We start from the raw sequence: 21,398 nt of genomic DNA on the forward strand, positions 1-21,398 counted from the left end.
ACTCACTCATGGTGGTGTTCTGCACTTTACCTCAGTATTACAATGTAAGGGCAAGTCCATGTTTTGAACCTAGAGGAGCCCTCAGAGATAACCAATGTATTGCACTATTGGCCTATGCGTTGCACTTAGAAATAATTGGGTAGTTTAGCCAAAGCGTTGCACTTAGAAAGAAATGTGAAGATTAGCCTATGCGTTGCACTTGGAAAGAACTGTGGAGATTAGCCTATGCATTGCATTGCACTTACAAAAAAGACCTCCTGCATACGTTCAAAGTACCACACGCCCCATCAGCCAGTTAAACTGCACACAAAACACTCCTCCAACACAACAAACATTTGCAAACACCAAACATTGCCTGGCACTGGGCTCTACCCCTCTGGATACAACAAGTCCATGCACACAATCAAACCTCCCTAGAAATCACACTTGCACAGGACACCAGTTTCTCCTGCTTCCCCAAGCATCAACAGAAGAGCACAACTTTAACCCTATCCATCTTCCCTCACTAACCCACCCATCGCTCTTTCTTACAGAGCCACGTGATCGGCTGGAGACTATGCCAGTAGTAACGGTGTGCTGTATAAAACAACATAACATAGCCAAGATTGCTGAGGCTCTGGGAGGGTAGGAAAGATGAGGGAACATTTGTCTGTGGATGCAGAGGTGGAAATTGCATGTTCTGGTTACAGTGTTGATGTGGAGAGTGTGTGTTGGATCCAAGTCCAAGGTGAATCCCAGGTTTTTTACGGAGTTGGATGCTATGGTTTGGGACCCTGAGGGGGAGCCTTTGGGGGAAGAGTGAGGTTTTATAGCAGATCAGTATTTCAGTTTTACCAGGAGTGAGGAGGAGGTGGTTAGCCGTCATCCAGTGGACGATTTCCGAGAGGCAGGAGGGTGAGTTCAGGATGGAAGGAGGCCAGGGACTATGGAATCCTGAAAATGATCTTGGTGTCATCAGCTTAGTTGTAGCAGGTTAGGTCATGAGAGTGGATGAGTGCTGGGAGGGGGCTTGGGTAGAGATTGAAGAGGAGGGCAGACAGGGAGGCCCTCTGTAGGGGGACCCCTTAGGAGACAGGGGATGGGGGTAGGGAGGAGCATGACTTGTGAGCGGTTGGAGAGGAAGGAAGAGATCCATCTTAGATTGGAATCCCTGATGCCTAGAGAGTGGACTCTGTCCGTGAGGATGGAATGGTTGAGGGTGTCAAAGGCACCTGAAAATATATAATATAATATAAAAATGAAGCAGACTGTCAGCAGATAATGGTCCCACATTGTGAGGGAACAATGGAGGTGACCCAAAACAGCTACAATAAAGAGCAAGAGACTAGGTAGTGAGGTACCACCACTCTCCTGGATAAGGAAGACGTCCTACCTCAAACCGCTACGGCCAGGATATTTATTATTTTTTGCATTTATAAGTGCACAAAACCCTCGGGCATCAAGGCACTGTTGCAACTAGTTACACTCACATTTTAATAAAGACGGAGCATCAGTATTCAAAAGTCAGATGGCTTAGGCGAACAGTTAGGTTTTCAGTGCCTTTCTGATGGTCCAGTGAGATTGTTCCGCTCTTAGTTGTGGTGGGAGAGTTCCATTGGTTAGCTGTCAAAGAAGGGAAACTTGCACCCCCACTTTTTGCCCGTTTGCATTTGGTTTTATTTAAATTCATTTTGTTGGTTATTTATAACGCGCTTAATACCCAGAGGTTTCTAAGCGCGGATCCGGGGATCGAACCTGTGCTGCTCCGTGTCGTCTTGCTTCCAAGGCGTACACGTTGCCCCTGAGCTATCCTCCTGAGATTTTGGTCTGTGGGTGTAACCCTTCCTAACAGGTCTGCTGGGCTGGGCCTTGGAGAATCTTTGAGAAAGGTAGGGCGGGGCAGAGCTGGACACGCATCTATGCGTGCTAGATAACATTTTAAAGATAATCCTTTCCTTGAGAGGCAGCCAGTGATCGTTACTTTTTTGCCTCTGATATGTGCTCTCTTTTAGGAATGTTGGGTGCCGCTTGGATAGCATGGTTCTGGATCGCTTGGAGCTTGCAGATGTTGTGTGCCATGTGCCGGCAAAGTGAGCGTTGCAATAGTCTAGCCTAGCTCCAATGATGGCTCTTGCAATGGTGAGACAACTGTTGGGAGCTAGGCATGGTCTGGCAGCATTATTTAACTTAGTCATGTAAGTGGCTGAGTTTGCAATGGCGTTGACCTGGCGTGTCAGGGAGAGTGTAAAATAGAAGTAAACACCAAGGGTCTTCACTGATGCAGAGACAAGTATCCAAAGTCAGTCAACACTGAAGTGGGCATATTGGGGGCAGAGATGTTTGATTACTGAGGCCCAACCATGACGATTTGTGTCTTTTTGTCATTTAGACCGAGGCCATTTGCTGCAATCCATGCTTGGATAAGATGGGTAGATTGTGTTTAAGGTGCGAGTGTCTTCAGGGTAGTTGCCGGTGAGAGGTAGAAGAATTTGTGTAACATTAGCATAGTTTGTGTAAGAGATGCCGATTGAGTCCAGTACATCAAAGAGGGGGTTTGGTGAATATGTTGTATTGGGTGGGGGATACACAGGACCACGGGGCACTCCACATGGGATTGGGGAAGGAGGGGCACAGGCAACGTCAGAGAAAACTCTGCCAGCCAGGTAGGATTCTACTGAGGACGTGGCTTCAGGTGAGAAGTTGGCCACTGATGTAAGGTGGTGGCAAAGAATGTTGTCGTCAACCAAATCAAAGGCTGTGGAGAGATCGAATAGGAGGGGGAGGGCAGGCCTGTCTTGGTCTCTGATCGTGTCAAGTTGTTTTTTTAGGTCCAACAGGGTTGATTCTGTTCCATGGCCTGGCCGGAAGCCTAACTGGTGCAGTCCCGCGATCTGATTGATTTCAAGATAAGGCTGGATTTGGGTGTAGGTGACCCCATCTAGGATTTTTAGCATGAAAGGGACAGTTGTGATGGGACGGTAATTGCTGGGAATAGCTGGCAATAGCTGGGTCTAGCGTAGGTTTCTTTATCAATGTGAGAACCCAAGCTTCCTTCAGGGAAGCGGGAACTGTTCCTGATGAGAAGGAGACATTGATTACACTGGTGATAAATGGGATGAGAGCTTCAGTGCAGTCCTTGATGATGGGGGCAGGACAAGTGTCACCTTTACATATAGAGGGCTTTAGGCTCTTAAGTATGGCGCCCACTTCCGTTTACAAGACATCATGGAAGTGGAATGTAGTTAATTTGTGGGGACAGGGGTGTGGGGAGTAAAAGTGGGCGGAATGATGGTGAAAAGCTCTTTTGAGTTTAAATTGGCTTTGGCAATTCTGCTATTGTAGGATGTAGCTTTGGCCTGTGTGATGGCTTGTTTGTAAGTCCTAGCGGTATTCTTGAACAGTGCCTTGTGGGTATCCGATTGAGATTTTTTCCAGGATGCTTCTGCCTGGCGTTTCTTTGCTCTCAAGTCTTGTAGGTCACTAGTGAACCATGGGTTGGTGTGGGACAGCGCTTTGGCCTCACGGGGTGCTAGTGCGGCGACCATGTCCACCGCTGTTGCCAGTGTCTTTAGATAAATGTCAGCAAGAGCCATTGGGTTGTTGGCCAGGTGGAGGAAGTGGTCTGATTGGAGATCTGACAGCAATGGTTTGATATTTTCTTTGTTGATTTTGTGAGAGCTGCAAGCCCAAGTGGGTGGCATGGGGGTGTTGGCATGTGAGGTGTCCAGGGGCTGTGGGATGGTGAAGGTGGCAGCAAAGTGATCAGACCAGGGGCAAGGGGAGACAACGTTAATATCTACCTTACAGTTAAAGTCCACAAGCCTGTTGAGGGAGCGGCCTTTGACCTGGGTGGGGGCATTAACACAGTGAGCCAATCCCAGGGCACTGAATGAGTTGGCTAGGGAGGTGGTGTTATAGTCTCTAGGGTCGTTGAGGCCAAAGTTCAGGTCCCACAGGAGGATGATTTTGGACGTGGGCTTAAGGTTGGTGTTCAGTAAATGCAGGAGGTCTTCCTCAAACGTACCAGTTGGACCAGGTGGCCTATAGAGTACATTAAGTAGTACTGAGCTGGTATGGGAGGTGGTGAGTTTTGCGGATAGCAAATCACAGTTCCCATCCATTTTGGAGGGGCATTGTCTGATTTTAAGGGAGTCTTTGTAGATCAAAGCGACACAGCCTCCTCTGGCTTCCTGTTGGCCTGATCACAGAATGGTGAACCCAGGAGGGATTGCTAGGGATAGGGCAGGGCCAGAGGCCGCATGTAGCCATGATTTGGTGATGGCTAGGAGGTCTAGATCAAGCTGGGTAATGAGGTCATTGATGTCCAGAGGATGGCAGGGACCGATCTCTCATTAATCATTGCACCCTTAATATGGGTAAGGATAGGTTGGGTCTCCTGATGGACCTTGGCAGTTACCTTATGTAGTATTGGTATCCTGGTTGGAGGGTGCTCAATAGTTGTGATAGGCTTGTTATGCAGAGGCATACATTGATGCTGGTTGAAGGGGCCCTTCAAGTGCTGTTTGACCGGCAAGCCTCCTGGTTGTGCGAGTGTAGATGCGGTCTGCTAACCTGGAATTCCTCAATTGGAATGGTTGGGCATAGGTAGTATGGATAAGGTGGAGCCACTAATTTCTCAGTACAGTATGTGGGGTGGGTGCCGTGCATGCTTGGTGCCTGTGGGTTCGAATTGCTGTGTGAAACTGGTAGGTGAACTGCTGTTGGGCAGCCAGTAGGGGTGTAACGGTATAACAGTATACCGTTATAGATACCATGAACAGCTTAATTGAACTATTATAACAGTCACGTTGTTCATACCGGTATACCGTTTTAGGGCCTGCAGCTATTAAGTGAGCTTTTGAATCTGATTTGGAAAGGCTGCAGTAAGCAAGTGCTTCGCATTCTGTTGCACTGTGGGGTGTGGCGTTTTGCAGACAAGAGCATAGGGAAAGTGAGGCTACATTAGTAAATGCAGCTTTGATGCTGTGACCGCTCTTTCTCTGTGATCAGTAGACTTGGGTTAAACATCAGCCGATTTGTAGTTTTCCCACCAATTTGAAAGATGGGGAACTACACATCACAGAATTCAAAGGGGGGAATGAACTGGATGCCCTTCTGATGCATGCCCACAAAAAATGTTAGCTCTGTAGACTGTATGAACACTGGGCCTATTAGTGCTTTGTGCTAGTATATAAACTGAACCCCTCCCCCCCCACTGTCCTCCATGTAGATTTGCACATTGGCACTAGAGTTGTTGCTTTGCTTGATCCTTCACCTGCCTTCTACATATGGGACTAGACTCAAGCAGGCAGGACAGATTCTGCATTCATTTTTAAGTATCCAGAGCAATGTGGGTGAGATATTTCTCAGGTCTATGCTCTATTTGTGACACCACCCATGAAAGCATTCCTCCATCTCAATTTCGCATGACCAGGGTCCTAAAGCGCACAGACCTGGGGAAAATGGTAATGATGGGGTGATGGGGCTGTGGTGATGTGGTGGTCTAGGCCATATTTGTGCCGATATGTATTTTAACTGTCATTTTTTAAAATGTTTTGTGCCACTATCTTTAAGAAGGTAAATGAACATGTATTGCAAGAATCAAGAAAGAAATCAACAGCGCCCACTGAACGCTGTCCTGTTAGGATTACATGGTCAGTGGTGACTCCAACATCACACCTTTATAATACACCAGGCAGATGGTAAACAAGCTATAGTGATTTGATCAATATGCAACCTTTCGGTGGGTGTGTGTTGGCAATGACATTTTGACAAAAGAAACACAATGACATGGGCTTTCAGACCTCACATGAGTGACTTTTCTCCCTTTAATGGGATAAAGCGTTATCAAAACAAACTTTTATGACTGATCGCAGCGTGTGGTCATGATGCCCATGCCATGTGGTTCCAAAATAATTCAGGTCGAGGCCAATTTTCAAAGCGTTGACCTGTGACTGAGCAGCAAGCTCATTGCTCAAAATGTGCATTTTAACACTTCCACTAGCCACTCTTTCATTCAAGGCGATCAACGAGTGAGCGCCATGAAAGACCAAATCTGCAGCCGCCTTAGATTCCTGGAGGATCAGCTAAAAATGTGCAGAGACAAGTTTCAAAATGCTTATAATTTATGACCTTTAAGAAAATATTTAAGATTAGTTAACTCCACCTGCTATACCATGATAACTGATATACCGTCATTTGGTAGGAAGGTTATCATACCGCCATAAAATCAATACCGTGACACCCCTAGCAGCCAGTTGGGTGCTTGTAAGGTGATAGCTGTTCTAAAAGTGTAGCGCATGGTGCGTTTAGCCACAAAATGCCGATCAGCTGTGTAATCAGTTGGCTCAGCGCATAACTTTGCGGCAGCACTAGCAATGTGGGCTAGCCTTGCGGGTGACGTCTGGAGAGAGAGAGAGAGAGAGTGAAGCAGGTATTGAATGCAGGAGATTTGACACAACATTAACGGCACTGGGCCACACTATGAGGCAGGGGTCGGGTGAACCGTGAGGGGGAGAGCGCTCCAAAACATACAGCGAGCGTGCTGAAATTTGTATCGGGGGCAACGAACTTTCAAATACTGGGGTAGGCAATATCAAATGCAACAAATTGTTGGATACAGCGGCATTGGAGGACGTTCCCAATGCTCGCTTACCTTGGTCTGCAGCATAGGTGCCTGGTTGGAGACTGCATCTGATAACGGGGCTGGTGTCATTGCTTGTCGTTGTGCGGCAGAGAGGACACTTAGCCTTATGAATCGGCCTTGGGTAGCAGCCGGCTGCACCATCCAGCTTGCAGGGGCCCTGGTCATTTGTTCCTTATTTGGCCAATTGGATTGCTGGCTTTTTCTTTCAGTGTAGCTGTGGTTTCTTGAAGTCCTCTTGGCGGCCATTTTAGCAGTTGCTGCCTCACAGGATATTCCTATGGCTTCTCCATGCTGGGGAGGCAGAGGTGTCCCATGGTGGGCTGCAGCTCAAATGGAGCGGCAGAGAGGGCGCTTGGCCTTATGACAGGAAGACGTCCCAGAAACAATCATAGCCTGGAACATCCACCCCATCCAATGAGGTGAACTAGAGGAGGATGAGGGACAGCCCTGAAGGATGTCGGCCACCCAAAAGATGAAACCGTAGCTAAGGGATAGAACACTGGGTCCAGCCATTATGGCCACACTTGGTCCTAATCATTCAGCAGCACAGCATTGCAAAATCCTTGAGTAAACCAGGTAAGTAAAGCTACAAAATCCCAGTAATAATCGAGGAATGGCCAGGGTCTCTCCTAGATATACCGATACACTCATGAGCTGGATTAAGCCATCCCTCCAACCACACAAAAGGCAGACACAAAGGTTTTGGTATCTGCATGCTGGTCACCCCCTACCAAGTCGAGGAAAAGCCCCACCATGACTCGAACCCCTGAATACCAATTGTAAACACACAGGGCCTCATCAAAAGTTGGGCGGTAGCCCTTAAATGTGGCTGTAACGCTATTACCGCTGCATTTGAGTGTCCGCCCAATCGTGAGCCTGGCAGCATTTACCCCCAGCTTCAAGCTGGGGGTAAATGCCCCGACTTAACACCCATTTTCGGGCGCAAATAGTGCAGCGCTATTAGCACATGCTAATTGCGCCAAACATTTCCCATTGGGTCCATTGGGAATAGGGAATTACGTTTACCGCCCAATCCGTGATCTAGTGGTAATACCGCCAGACGGGTGGGCACTAACGTAAATACACTTGGGCGGTATCCCATTTGGGATACCGCCCAACTCGTGATGAGGCCCACCATGTTTAACAGAACATACATGGAGCTTGTGGAAAAAACGCACAACCTCAGAAACTTGCTTGCCGTTCGATGCAAGAGAATCGGGAAACGGCGACTCAAGTGGTCAAGGAACGGACACCTGAAATCTGCCCTCTCACAACCGTGGAATGACGCCGGCATGCCTAGGAGAACTTCCAAGATGACGGTGATGTTTTGGGCAGTATATAACATTGCAGATCTAACAGGTGAAATGATATTTGCAACATGCAACCATGGAGAGGCTCAATTAAAGGCATTAAAAAAATCTGTTGCACCAACCAATCCCAAACTAGGGAACTAACTTCTAGCAAGCCTGATTAATCATTAGAGTGGACACATAGTGAACAAATACACAGGCAGTACAAAAGGGGCTGGAAAAGCCCATCAATGGTGGTGACACCTCCTGGAGTAAAATCCACAGCAAGGATGGGAGAGGATGTGCTCATCACCGCTTCCTACAGGGGCAGGAAAAATGCTACCTGGATGAAGTTGGTAGCTTTGCTGGAGGAGGTGTTGGCTACTCAGTGCCTGATAAGGGTACCAAAAGGGCACCAGGTCCAGGAGACATGCGCCAAAACCCAGGTTGTGGAAAGACCTGACAAAGTAAATCCTGAACTCTGGGTTGTGAAGAGACCTACCAAGTTGAATGATTTAACTCAAGTCATAGTGAGACCTGCTAAAGTAGGTGCAGAATCTGTAGAAACACTGTGGCAAGACCCACACCTGAGGGCTCTTAGGTCTGGTAGTAAGATGTGAGTGAATTGTAACAGTCTAGAAGAGAACAGTCTGGTGGAGTACCAGGGATTGGAGTTAAATCCAACTACTCAGCTGGAGAAGCTCAGAGTCCAAGCTGGAAGGTGAAGGCAGAGCATGACGAGAAGCCTGAGGAGCAGGGGTCCTGGGATAAGTCTGAAAGAATAGAGTGAAAGCTGGAAAGCACAGCGGGCCCATACTGTATGCACACACTTGAAGAGCCTACCCAGGAGAAGCGTCATTCTTTTGTGTTTGAGACTTGGGATGAACTTTGTAGCATAGGATTTGTGAATCATTTTGTTGGATAGGAATTGTAACAGTTATGTTTTAGTTTAGGGATTAGCCGAGAGGCTAAGGATTTATCAATTTTTGGAATTCAACTTTCTGTTGGCCACATCCTTTGGACATTGTGGAGGGACAAGGATTTACCAGATTAGGTTATACTTTATGGTTTGGAACTACGCTACTGGCGGTAGTGAACACTTGAAGAAAGTTTCAATTTACCTTAGTCCTTTTCCTGGCACTTATTTAGAAGTCCCTTTTTATTTGTAGAGAGTCCCTCTAGGCATTTGTCCCAACCCATACCTTTAAAACCACATTAATAAATCCTGCTTGTTTAAACACAACCTTTAGTTGTCGCAAGTGTCATTGCCCACCCTCACTACAGCTTCCATATGACAATATGGGAAAATGGGCGGCAGTGGCATGTGGAGTTCAGCAGAAGCCCCTCTGACTGCACAGATAAGTCAAACGATTTAGCAACTCCAAGGGGGTGGCATATAGTTAAGTGGTCCCATAAAATGGGACCACAGAGCTCCCAAAAATTGAATTCTATTTTAACAGTCAATAAACAGGTTTTTTTGTTGCATATTGTGGGCCTTTTCCTGGCTAGCAAGCTCTCAATAGGACTGGGTGTGATAACTTGCAACCTAGAATGTACACTGTGAGAGAGACCCAATGCCTTCTGAGGGTTTTCATGTTGTTCTGGAACATAACTTGACCTGATCTCTGTTTTAAATTTTGTTCTTAGGGTAGCCACAAGGGTAACTTTCGATATCGACATATGCATTTTGTAGGTACTCTGTTCCAAGGAGGTAGGTTTCGCAATCGCAATCTTAATTTGTAAGAGCCCTGCTGAAATGTCTCTTTGGTGAAAATATACATATAAATTGGCTGCCTTATATGATACCTATGTTTCTGTCACTGCTCCCTCCAGCACCATTGCTCATCAGAATGCTCATGGTTTAGCATCTTCCTGTGTGTCTGGAAAAAGGAGGACTAGTCACACTAGTTATTACTGCTTTACAGGTTGTTCTTTTTGTCACCCTTTTGTTCTAGCCATGCGTGCATTACAACAGAGGTGATGGCCCCTTTGGATCCTGCACCTTTAAGAAGAGCTGTGCCAAGCTGCATATCTGCATACATTTCCTTCAGGGCAACTGTCGGTTTGGAAGCACATGCAAGAGATCTCACAACCTGTTGGAAGGGGAGACTGTTGATAAGATGGAAAAGTGGGGTCTGAGTTCTGACCTTATACGCAAGATGCCTGCCGTCTACAGAAATTCCTTCGATATCAGGAACAGCAGTTATTCTTCCCAGAGTACAGGTAGTCCCGTTACCTTCCTAAGGGGTTGACCTTGTAGATTGTGGGGGGCTGGGGGGATGTGAGATGGTTGATGGATGGTGGGAGAGTTTTACTGGATAGCTGAATTTCATGTAGGTCAGTTGCAATCTAAATTAAGATTGCTGAAGGAGCAACCGAGGCTGAGACGTTGGCATGGCAAGTCCTTCTAGCCTCCAGACAGTTTATTTTGCCCAATGAGTTGCTTGCGTCCAAAGCCAAAATGTTAAAGGATTTGATGAGTCCATAATGAGCCATGAATGGTAAATGCAAGCAGAAACTAAAAATTAAAAAAAAAATAGAAGAATTGTGTAATGAAGAAAAGCTCGAGTGGTTTTGCTGTGAAGTTTGCTCGGCCGGTATATATAACGACTATATTGTTAATACAAACTAGTATTTACATTTCTCTGACCTTAACATGGCACAGTTTACCAGTAACTGATTACCAATCTTGACCAGACAGAATTCACAGAAGGCTATAACCCTTCACCAAGTTTCTTTGTTTAGGTTTAACTTTGCATTGGCTTTCTGATAGCACTAGTTAGTACAATTATGGTAACGTGACCAGTAGTGGCTGCCTAGTTCTCCAGCATTGGGTCTGGCGTGGATTCACATGCTCATGAATATTCCTTGTCGTCAGGCTGGGAATCCTCGGTAGAAGAAAAAACAGTTTCACTTTCACTTAAAAACTGTATTTCTCCTCTAAACCAATTACTGTCTTCTGCTCATACTGCCACCATCCAATGACAGTTTTCTTCCTAAGCCCCTTCTCTGGCAGCTGTCTTCAGATTTTTACTGCACGCTTGAGAGTCCTCGAGTTTGCTTTCTGGGCTTTTTGTATGTGTTTTTGTGTTTTTGACTGAAAAAGTTCAATTTTTGTTTCAAAGGGGCCCTTTGTGCTCTTTGCACAGCTGACAGTGGGGACCCATTGTTCGTGAAGTTCTGCACCCCTCAAGGGCGAAGATAGTCGAAGATTTTAGAAGGCCCCTTGGCCTACTTCGCGCCCTCCGACCATGACGGAGGAGAAGGAGGGAAGGACCCTCTTCAGGCCATGCACCAAATGCGGGCTACGGAATGTGTTTGTGGAGGACAAGCACCTGCAAGCCTGGACCACAAGGAGAGAGTGCGAGATATGCCTCGATTTTCTCCAAGAAGGCGGCGTGGCTTAATGCCAAGGCCTCTGACCCGTGCTCCAAGCAGGGTCATGCTTCACGCAGGACTGGCCGGTCCGAGGAGCGGTTTTACTTGTCCTTTGAGGGTGCTTCATCCGTGGGGGCCCAAGATAAGGCCAAGAGCTGCAAGTCTGAGTCCACCGGGTTCGCCGCAGAAGCGGGTCCCAAGGTGGATAGGGCACGATCAACATCACCTTCCGTCTCCATTGCCAGCCGGCAATCAAGCTCCTCTTCGAAGAGGAAGTTATCTGCCCGGCTAAACTACATGAGAAATCTGAGGAGCCGCGGACATAGGAGAAAAAGGCCGAAAAGCCCAGCAGGCATAGGCGTTGATGGTTGGTACTGCCATGGCAGCTAAGGGCGCTGATCCTGCAAGGGTAGCCCACACGGCTCAGAAGGTGTCCCCACCCCCAAGGCGCAACACCGCTGCAGTGACTTTGGCAAAGTCTGCAGGCACGCCAGAAGGAAGGAAATCGGCTCAAGCCCTGGTTCAAGACCCTCTGGGGGAGGGGGAGTGGCACAAAAGGGGGGGGGGGAGGTATGCCGAAACAGCCCTCTCAGGCTGTGGCCCAAACCATGGAGGTCTTGTCTACGGACGACAAAAACCAGGAGTTTGCGATGACGGTGCAGGGCCTAGTTTTCATGTTCTATCTCAGCCAAGGGGCATTTCCTTGGATATTCTGTCGACTCTACACACCCTGGTGCCAGGGATCCAGACAAGGATGCCTCTGGCTCCGGTACCTGTGGTCCCCCATGTCACTGATCAGCCTCCAACGAAGAAGAGGAAACGTCATCCGATGCCCCCATTTTAACCTCTGCCACCACATCGGCTCCATTCTCCCCCCAGCAGACACGGGTACGGGGATGGATACGGGTACGGCCACGACGACGGATGATGACGAGGATATTGTCGCAGCGGATGGTGAATCCCCACATTTGGATGCTCCCCATAGGGTGTCCCCACTGTGTGAGGTGGGATGGTTCCACTCTTTGATCTCCAGAGCCTCCAAGCTATTCCAGCTGGTGCCCCAGGAAACCAAAAAGGAGGGCTTCTTGCACCAGTGTCGCAAGGCCAACAGGAAGACCATAATGGCAGTGCCTTTTATGGACGATATTTGGGATGAGGGCCTGGACCTCATGAAGAACCCTTGCATAGGCTCCAGCCAAACGGGATAGGCTGGAGGAGAAATATAGGGTGCCCTACTCTGCACCCAAGTGCCTGAGGTCGCAGCCATCACTGGATTCGGTGGTATCGGCGGCCGTGAGGAAACGGTCGGCCAACCCGTCCTCGTCGTCTTCGGTCCCTCAGGACAGCAAGGGGAAAAGGATGGACGCCATTGGAAAGGTGTTTTTTTTTTCAACCAAACATTTTATTAGACATTTCAAATAGATTGACAAAGACATCAGATTAGCATATTGTCAACATAAGATGCATAGCACTAGTATATTCAAGGAGGTTCACTCTGAGGTTCAGTCCTGGGGTGTACTATTGTCCTTTACCTAATAAGGCCATGGGTGAGGCGTGTTCCACCCCTCCTTTTCAGTTCTCATTGCAGCCAACGGGTGAGCGGGGGCCTTCGGCCGATTCCTGGGTATTTTTGAGTAGTCCATGAATGGGGCCCAGGTGTTTTGAAAGGCGTTCAAATTCCCTGCGCAGATCGCTGTGACCTTTTCAGCTACTACAATGTCCCAACATTTTGACCACCAAATTGGGATTGAGGGTCCCTCTGGGTTCTTCCAGAGCCAGGCCAATGCGATCTTAGCGGCCATTAGGAGCTGGGTGCGTAGGCGCGCCATTTGTCCTGTACGTGGAAATTCCCCATCACCGGTGTCTCCCAACAGTACTATCCCTGGATCCCAAGGGATTGTTAGACCCTTGATTGATTTAATCTGGTCCAGCACCCCCCCCTACCCCCAGATACATTTTAGTATGTTTCTCTGCAGGGAATTCAGTTTGTTCTCTGGGATGTGTATCGGGAGTGCTGCGCATTGATAAATCAATCTGGGTATCGGGTTCATTTTTACAGCCGCTATCCTACCAAGCCAGGAAATCTCTTGTTTTTCCAGTGCTCCAGGTCGTTCTGGAAATCACTAAACAGCTGTGGGAAGTTACTTTGTTAGAGTTGTGCTGGGTTTCTGGGGATCTGGACCCCCAGATAACCAAACGCAGTGTCTGCCCATGGGACCGGGAGCAAGGGACTAAGGTCCTCCCTCTGTTTCTTTGTCAGGTTAACTGCTAACGCTGACAATTTGTCGTAATTAACCTTGAACCCCGAGGCCTTCCCGAATATATCTATCTCCTCCCAAAGGGGATCCAGAGATGTGCCCGATTGCGTTATGGTTAAGAGTACGTCATCTGCGTACAGTGTAGCTTTATACATACGCCAACCAACCCCACCCCCACTGTGAGTCCCTGTATCCCTGGGTTTTGTCGGATCTTATCCGCGAAAGGCTCCATAGATAAAGCGAACACCAGGGGAGATGGCGGACAGCCCTGCCGCGTTCCTCTGGTGATAGGTATCTTTTCCGATCTGAGACCATTCGCTCTAAGTTGAGTAGTAGCGTTTTGGTAGTTGGCCATTGTTCACAAAACTAGGACCGAATCCCAAATGTGTGAGTTTGTTTCTGATATACCCCTAGTCCACCAGGTCGAATGTCTCGTGGGCATCCAGCGAGATAACCAGTAGTTCCTCCCTCATTCTGTCGGCGCTTTTAATCAGGTCGATGGTCCATCTAATGTTGTCATGTGTTCCCCCTACCCGGTATGAAACCTGTATCATCGCGGCTATGATGTCTGGGAGGTGTATTTTCAGTCTGGATGCCAGTACCTAGGAGAATATTTTCCCATCGTTGTTCATAAACGTTATTGGTCTATAAGAGGCTGTTTGCTCTGGGTCTTTCCCTGGTTTATGAACTAGTATTGTTAGTGATTCTGACATTGATTTGGTAACCCTTTCAGTTGATAAAAATGAGTTAAACAGGGGCATGAGTTGTGGGGCCAATACGTGTGTGTAGAGTTTGTAAGTTTTGCTGTGAGCCCGTCCGGGCCTGGGGCAGTGCTTTTCATGGATTTATTAGCTTCTACTATTTCCTCTGCTGAAATAGGGGCTTCTAGGGCTTCTAATTGGAGCTTTATGGCGGAGGTTCTGATGGAGCGTAGGTATTGGGTCTGGTGTTGGGGTGGGGTTGGCGGGCCCAAAATGATCCCACTATGGTGGGATACCAAGGCTTCAATCTTCTTTGTCAGTGTATCGGGCTTTGCCATTCTCTCACATGATACGTGGTATGTTGTTCCTCTTATGTAACTTCTGCAGTTTATATGCCAGTATGCGGTTCGCTTTATTGCTTTTGCTGTAGTAGAACTGCTTTGTGTATGCTAAGGATTCAGCTGTCCGGTCAGCCCAGTGCATTTTTAGGGCTATTTTGGCTTTTTTCAGTTCTTTCAGTTTTCCTAGTTCAGTGTTTTTTTTTAGCTCCTGCTCCAGTGCCGTGACTTTCTTTTCTAGTTTTGCTGCTTGGAGTTTAGAGACCTGATTTTGTTCAGCGCTCGCACTGATAAGTGCCCTCCCCCCCACTACCGGTTTCATGGCATCCCAGACTGACCTAATGCTAGAGGTGGTGGCCTAGCCGTCATCTTCAAAACGACCCTTCCTATTAGACTTGCCACGTCCACTTCCTACTCCTCCTGTGAAATACTGACAGCCAAACTGCCTCTCTCCAATAACCGCACACTAACTATCCACTTGATATACAGGCCCCCCGGGCGACTAGGCACCTTTTGAAGACGACCTACCTAGTCTCATTGCCAACAACACAAAAAACCACTCTCAAACATTACCTTTGGGAGACTTCAATCTTGGCTATAATTATACAAATAACAAACATCCCTGCTAAACGATCAAAAAGTCGTCTCTCCCACTCACATTAAAGGAAGGACCCTTGACTGGGTATCTGAACTAAACTGCAACATGGATATTACCGATATTGTCCCACAACCATGGACAGATCATCACCTAATAACCTTCTCAGTCAAACTAGATCTCCTCACCCCCAAGTCTAACAATATGGTACCCCCTCTTCCTACCAGAAGCAAGAAGGATATTACTACTGAAAAACGTATACCGCTCCTCCTACCAGACATCTCTGGTCTGGAAAGTAACACCAATCTGGACCTACTAGTGAATACCTTCAATAATGCTATGACCAAGGAAATGGACATGATCGCCCCTGTCAAACGGTGCAAAGCCAGACAGGTAGCACACCTGAATGGCTGGTTTACCCCCCAATTTAAAGCTCTAAGACTACAAAAAAGAAAGCTCCAATCCATTTGGCACCACTCCCCAACTGAAAATAATAAAAATAATCTAACTGAACTAGCCAAACTGTACAAAAAAGAAATAACCAAAACTAAAAAGAATATGTTCAACGATAGAATTGCAAAAGCTAATTCCAATACTAAAGAACTCTTCGCTATCCTCCCTGAACTGGAAACCCCTATCCGACCGGTAGACAATGCCCCCAAGGACAAGGTATGGTGTACTAACATACAAAATGCTTTATCAAGCAAAATCTCCTCCCTCCAATGTAAAATTGCCAATAGCCTCACTACCACCATTTGATCTACAATCCACCCATCTCCCTGAAACTAGGAAAGCTACACCCTTTAGCTTCAAGACTATCTCCTTAATTGATACTGAAAAAATAATACTCTCCCTCAAACCGTCAAACTGCAAGGGCGATACTTGCCCAGCGCAAATAATAAAGGACACAGCCAGAGACCTAGCCCCTTTTATCTCTAAGCTCATGAACTCCTCATTTAAATCAAACAGGGTACCTGCCAATCTCAAAGACTCAAAAAACAAATTCTGGACCCCACCATCCCCACCAACTACAGACCGATTACCACCGTGCCATTCTTACTTAAAATCTTGGATCGAGCTGCCTACATACAAATCCAGGACTACTAGGAAGTTAACCACTTACTAGGCTCACAGCAATCTGGCTTCCGTCCCCTTCATGGCACGGAAACAGCCCTGCTAGACCTGAAGACACAAATTGAAGAACTAAAGGACAATGGGAAGACAGCCCTACTACTCCTACTGGACTTGTCGGCAGCCTTTGACTTGGTGGATCACGCAGTTCTTTGCAACCACCTTAGATCTGCCGCCAACTTCACCGAAGAGGCTATAGCCTGGGTCCAATCTTTTTTAGCCAACCGCACTATGAAGGCCTTTTCCACCTCAGCCTCCGCCGACCCTATCAAAATAACCTGCGGCGTCCCACAGGGCTCCTGTGTCTCCCCCACCATGTACAACATCTTCACCAAGCCCCTGTTTGACAAGTTGCATAGACTGGGTATCGCCTACACTAACTATGCAGATGACACCCAGATCCTCATACCCCTTTCGGGCAACTTTGTGGCCAACTCAGCTTTGGTGAACAAGATTCACACCATCATTCAGGCATGGATGGCATCACATGGCCTCTGCCTGAATGACGATAAAATGGAGATACTAATACTAGGTTCTGAAGCTAACATCAAAAAATTAAGCCCAAACTACACATCCTTCAACATTGATAACAACCCTATCAAGGTGATGCCTGTGGTTAAAACTTTAGGATTCTATTTGGACTCCTCTCTCAATCTCAAAAAGCAAGTCAACTCCCTTGCCTCTTCTACAACTTATACTTGCAAACTAATCCAAGCAGCTAGACCGTACCTCTCTAGTGCCATCCTCATCACCTTAGCCAATGCTCTTATTATGTCGAGATTAGATTACTGTAATGCCCTATAATCAGGAGTTAACAAATATATCGCAGACAAAATTCAAAGATTGGAAACAACGCACTGAGAACAGCGCTGGACGTCCCCTATAGAGAGCAAATTACCAAATTCAGAAAAGAGGTCAACTGGTTGAAAATTACGAATAGAGTCTTCCTCAAAACAGCTTCTCTTACCTCCAAATGCTTGAACAACCTAGCACCCCCCTACTTAGCGGAAAAAATCACCAGGAAAACCACTACCTGCCCTACGTGATCTGCTAATACATTCATGCTGGAGACACCAAGGTTCAAACGATAAACTGCGGGTGGAACCAGCTTCCCTGTTAAAGCTGCACAATGCTGGAATAAGCTACCACTTGACCATAGACTACAACAACCTTACCCTAAATTTAGACACAAGATACTCAAATGGCTGCGCACCAATGACACATAACCTAATGCACCCTACTCCTACTACCACCGGCGCTCTCTTGACCCTTGTACCTGCTGATGCATACTGTACCATTGGCAAGCATGTATATATTATTATTTCTGAGGCTTGTGGAATCTGCTTAGATCACAAGCTGTGCATAGGCCGACATCTAGTGGAAGCTGCGGAGTATTACAGTTTGTTTTTCGAAACTCGAAAATGGGCGTCGACACAGGGCGTGCCAGTAATACTATCCCTAGTGTGACGTCCACTGTACCCAAGATCCCTCACGCGTCTAGGATCCTCAGATTGTTTTTTTCCGCCATACTGGTCGGAAGCATCTTGCGGAGTCCCCTGGCCTTAGCCATACTTTTGCTAAAATTTAAAATTATTAATATATTGACATCCTTCCCCACCCCAACGTCGAACTTCGACACTCGACGCCGGCTGGAGAAGAAATCGACCGTCGGCTGCTGCACAACGGATTTGGGCCTCGGAAGGCCGCTGGCCTCGGCCCGGGCCTGGTAGGCTGCTGACCTCGGCCCTGCAAGTAGGGAGAGTGGGGGGTGGTACATACTCTACACTCTTGGTATATAGGCACACCTTATACATTTCCTACACTCAACAGTCCGCTGCCTCAAGGTGCGTATGCAGGGTACCCCTTTTCAATTCTGCCCCAAGTGCAACCGCAAATACCCTTGGGTCGACAGGCACGCCACGTGCAATCTCTGCTTGCCGAGGGACCACCCCGAAGCGAACTGCAGAGCGTGTAGTAGGTTTAAACCTAAGACACTTAAGGACCGTTCGACGAAGCGTTGGGCCCACCACGCCAGGCAGTCGGCCATGGCAGCGGAGGGCACCTTCAGCGATGGCAGCGACGCCGTACTTTCGGACGGCGAGGGCATTACAGCGTCAAAAGACAGCCGAGCGCAGGTCCCCGACCTCGGAAGGTCGTCCGGCAGGGCGGCTATGGGGAAGACCCCCGGCGACGCAAGCGCTTCACATACTACACACACTAAACACACTAAGTCCAACCGAGACTCGACGACGTCGAGTTCTCGGAAAGAGGCACAGACAGAACGGTCCGATTCGGTGTCCTCTGGGCGCTCTCGATCAAGATCGCCGCATGACTCCAGGCAATCATCCACTCTTGCCAAGAGTGCGTCGCTCCCTAGGCTAACAGAAGTTCGATCGTCGGAAGACGAAGACGACTTCCACCCCCAGGCCGCGCTCCAGGAGGCAGAGCCCGCAATTAAAGCCAGCGAGGCCCCACACTCGAAGGACAGGGACACCTCTCCCGATCCTCGACGCCAGGCGTCGAAAAACTCCAGAGCCACCAAGGGACAGGGAAAACATTTTTCAACGCACGGGGAGGGGGGGAAAACAGCAGAAGAAACTACCTGTACATTCTTCCACACCTGTGAAACACTCCACCCCCCCTAAACAGACAGACAAGCCCAGGTCTGCTGATAGGTCCACAACCAGCAAAGCTACTCAAGATAAATCCCATAGACTTGCTGAGAGAGCCATTCCCAGTTCCAAAAAATGGTCCAGTGAAGACATAGATAGGGTCATGTCAAAAATGTCGTCTTTGGCAGATTTTTATCATAAAAATCTGCCAAACATTTCCTCTCGTATGATCCACAAGGGGCCACACCCTCAGGCTCTACTGATCCTATCCCCCCGAGTAAGAAGGCCCGGTTTGAAACCCCGATGAGGTCTGAACCCTTAGAGGTACAACCTTACGCAACACCATACTCGCGGTATCAACAAGAGGCTTCCCTTTGTGGAGACCAAGAATTTGGTATGATAGAAGAGCAAACCGGGACGGGCTACTATGGGGATGATGAGGAACAGGAAGAAGAGGATAACCCGGAAACATACAGAGTAGATTCCCCGGTAGAGGACGAAGCCCCGGTTACCGACACCCCGGTCGATAATCAGCCCCTCCTAAATGAGGTTCTCGCTCGCGCAGCGGAACATTTCCACATTGACACCCACGGTGTACAGGAGGAAAGGGACTTCGCAGAAGAGTTAATTGGAGAAAGGAGGCTGGTTGCCCAGACCATCCCTATCCTTAAATCCATTCAGCGGAGAATAGATCCGTCCCTGGTGAACCCAAACCTCACCAGAGCAGTCAATCCCAGGGTGGAGAAACTTTTCAGGGCAGATCAGTCTGACCCTCTCTATATAAGAGGGCATCTGAAGCCAGACTCCCTAGTTGTTACCAACACTTGTAAGAGGGCTGGAACACCCTTGTCTTCGTCAGAAGCTCCTCCCGACAAGGAGAACAAAAAACTATACGGTTTCGGCAGGAAGGTAGCCTCAACGTCCGCCTATCAAGCACGGATTGCTAACTCCACCACCCTGTTGGCCAGCTACAACTGCCATCAGTGGGAAGAAGTCGCGGCTCTCATAGCCTCTGCTCCTGAACCGTTAAAGGGCCAATTAGCTCAGATTTCCGCAGAGGGTAGAGCCGTGTCTGGTTGCATTTTGAAAGCAACCTTCGACGCCGCGGATAACGCAGGCAGATTGATAGCAGAAGGTACTGTTATCAAGAGACATGCGTGGTTACGGCAGTCTGGTTTTAAGGCAGAAACTCAGGCATCATTGTTAGACAAACCGGTGGAGGACGATCTGTTGTTTGGTAAGGCGGTCGAGGACGCACTGAAAAATGCCAAGGACGAATACAAGACACTCAAATCCCTTGGCCAATTAACCAATAAACCCCCTAACCAGAGAGGGAATAGTAATTTTCGTCGCCCACGCGGCCAACATTCCCAGAGAGGGTCTAACTATTCCCAGGGCCAGGGTACACAGTGGAACAACAACCAACAGTCTACCCAGGGTTACGGCAGAGGTAATAGGAGAGGTAGTGGTAAAGGCAGAGGCAGCCCCAGCAAGGGAGGCGGCACGCCTCCACCAAAGCAGTGACGCTCAGTTCAGGGTCCCTTCTCACGCAACCCCAGTAGGGGGACGCATTTCAAACTTCACCCAGGCTTGGGAAGGGATCACATCAGACAGATGGGTGCTGTCAACGGTATCCACGGGATATTGTTTAGAGCTACTGCAGCGTCCCCGGGACCATCCTCCACGACAAAGAGTACACTCCTTAGAACATCAGAAGATTCTCCTCGAGGAGATCGCCATTCTTCTACAAAAGGACGCGATAGAACTCGTCCCGGGACACCAGGTAAACAAGGGTATTTATTCAACTTACTTCCTTGTGCCAAAGAAAGACTTGACAATTCGCCCAGTATTGGACTTAAGGCCTGCCAACAAGTATGTCAAGCCCCAAAAATTTCGTATGACCACGCTACAAGAGGTAATCCCCCTCCTAAAAAAGGGGGATTACATGGCAACCTTGGATATGAAAGATGCTTATTTTCATATTTCCATGTTCCCAGCGCACAGAAAGTACTTGCGCTTCAAGGTGGACGGTCGCCACTACCAATTCAAGGTACTGCCCTTCGGGATAGCTTCAGCACCAAGGGTATTCACCAAGGTACTGGCGGTGGCAGCTGCACACCTACGCAGGGAGGCAATCCCAGTGTACCCTTATCTGGACGACTGGCTCATAACGGGGGAAACCCCAGGAATTTGCAGGACAAATATTCAAAGGACTATCGACCTCCTCCACGAATTAGGCTTCTCAATCAACAAGAAGAAGTCAAGCCTGGTGCCAAGCACCTCAAAACAATTCCTAGGAGCAATCCTGGATACCCAGAAGGGGTTGACCTTTCCTTCAGAAGAAAGAATTCGGAATATACTTCTGCAAATTCCGCATTATCAGTCCGGTCAACAAATAACGGTACGCAAAGCAATGCGTTTACTGGGCATGATGGCGTCATGCATTTACCTGGTTCCCCACGCGCGCCTGC

The 21,398-nt window shown here is 48.1% G+C and overlaps 1 protein-coding gene across 1 annotated transcript in view; it reads left to right on the forward strand.

Moving 5' to 3' along the window:
- LOC138513668 (protein mono-ADP-ribosyltransferase PARP12-like) overlaps positions 1–21,398 on the forward strand; it is a 294,555-nt gene that overhangs the window by 95,758 nt on the left and 177,399 nt on the right. The window contains exon 3 of the mRNA XM_069628728.1: positions 9,870–10,137. Coding sequence (XP_069484829.1) covers positions 9,870–10,137 — 268 coding nt within the window. The remainder of the gene's footprint in view (positions 1–9,869; positions 10,138–21,398) is intronic.

This window comes from Ambystoma mexicanum, chromosome 12, assembly GCF_040938575.1.
Source record: "Ambystoma mexicanum isolate Mex_15411 chromosome 12, UKY_AmexF1_1, whole genome shotgun sequence".
NCBI lineage: Eukaryota > Metazoa > Chordata > Amphibia > Caudata > Ambystomatidae > Ambystoma > Ambystoma mexicanum.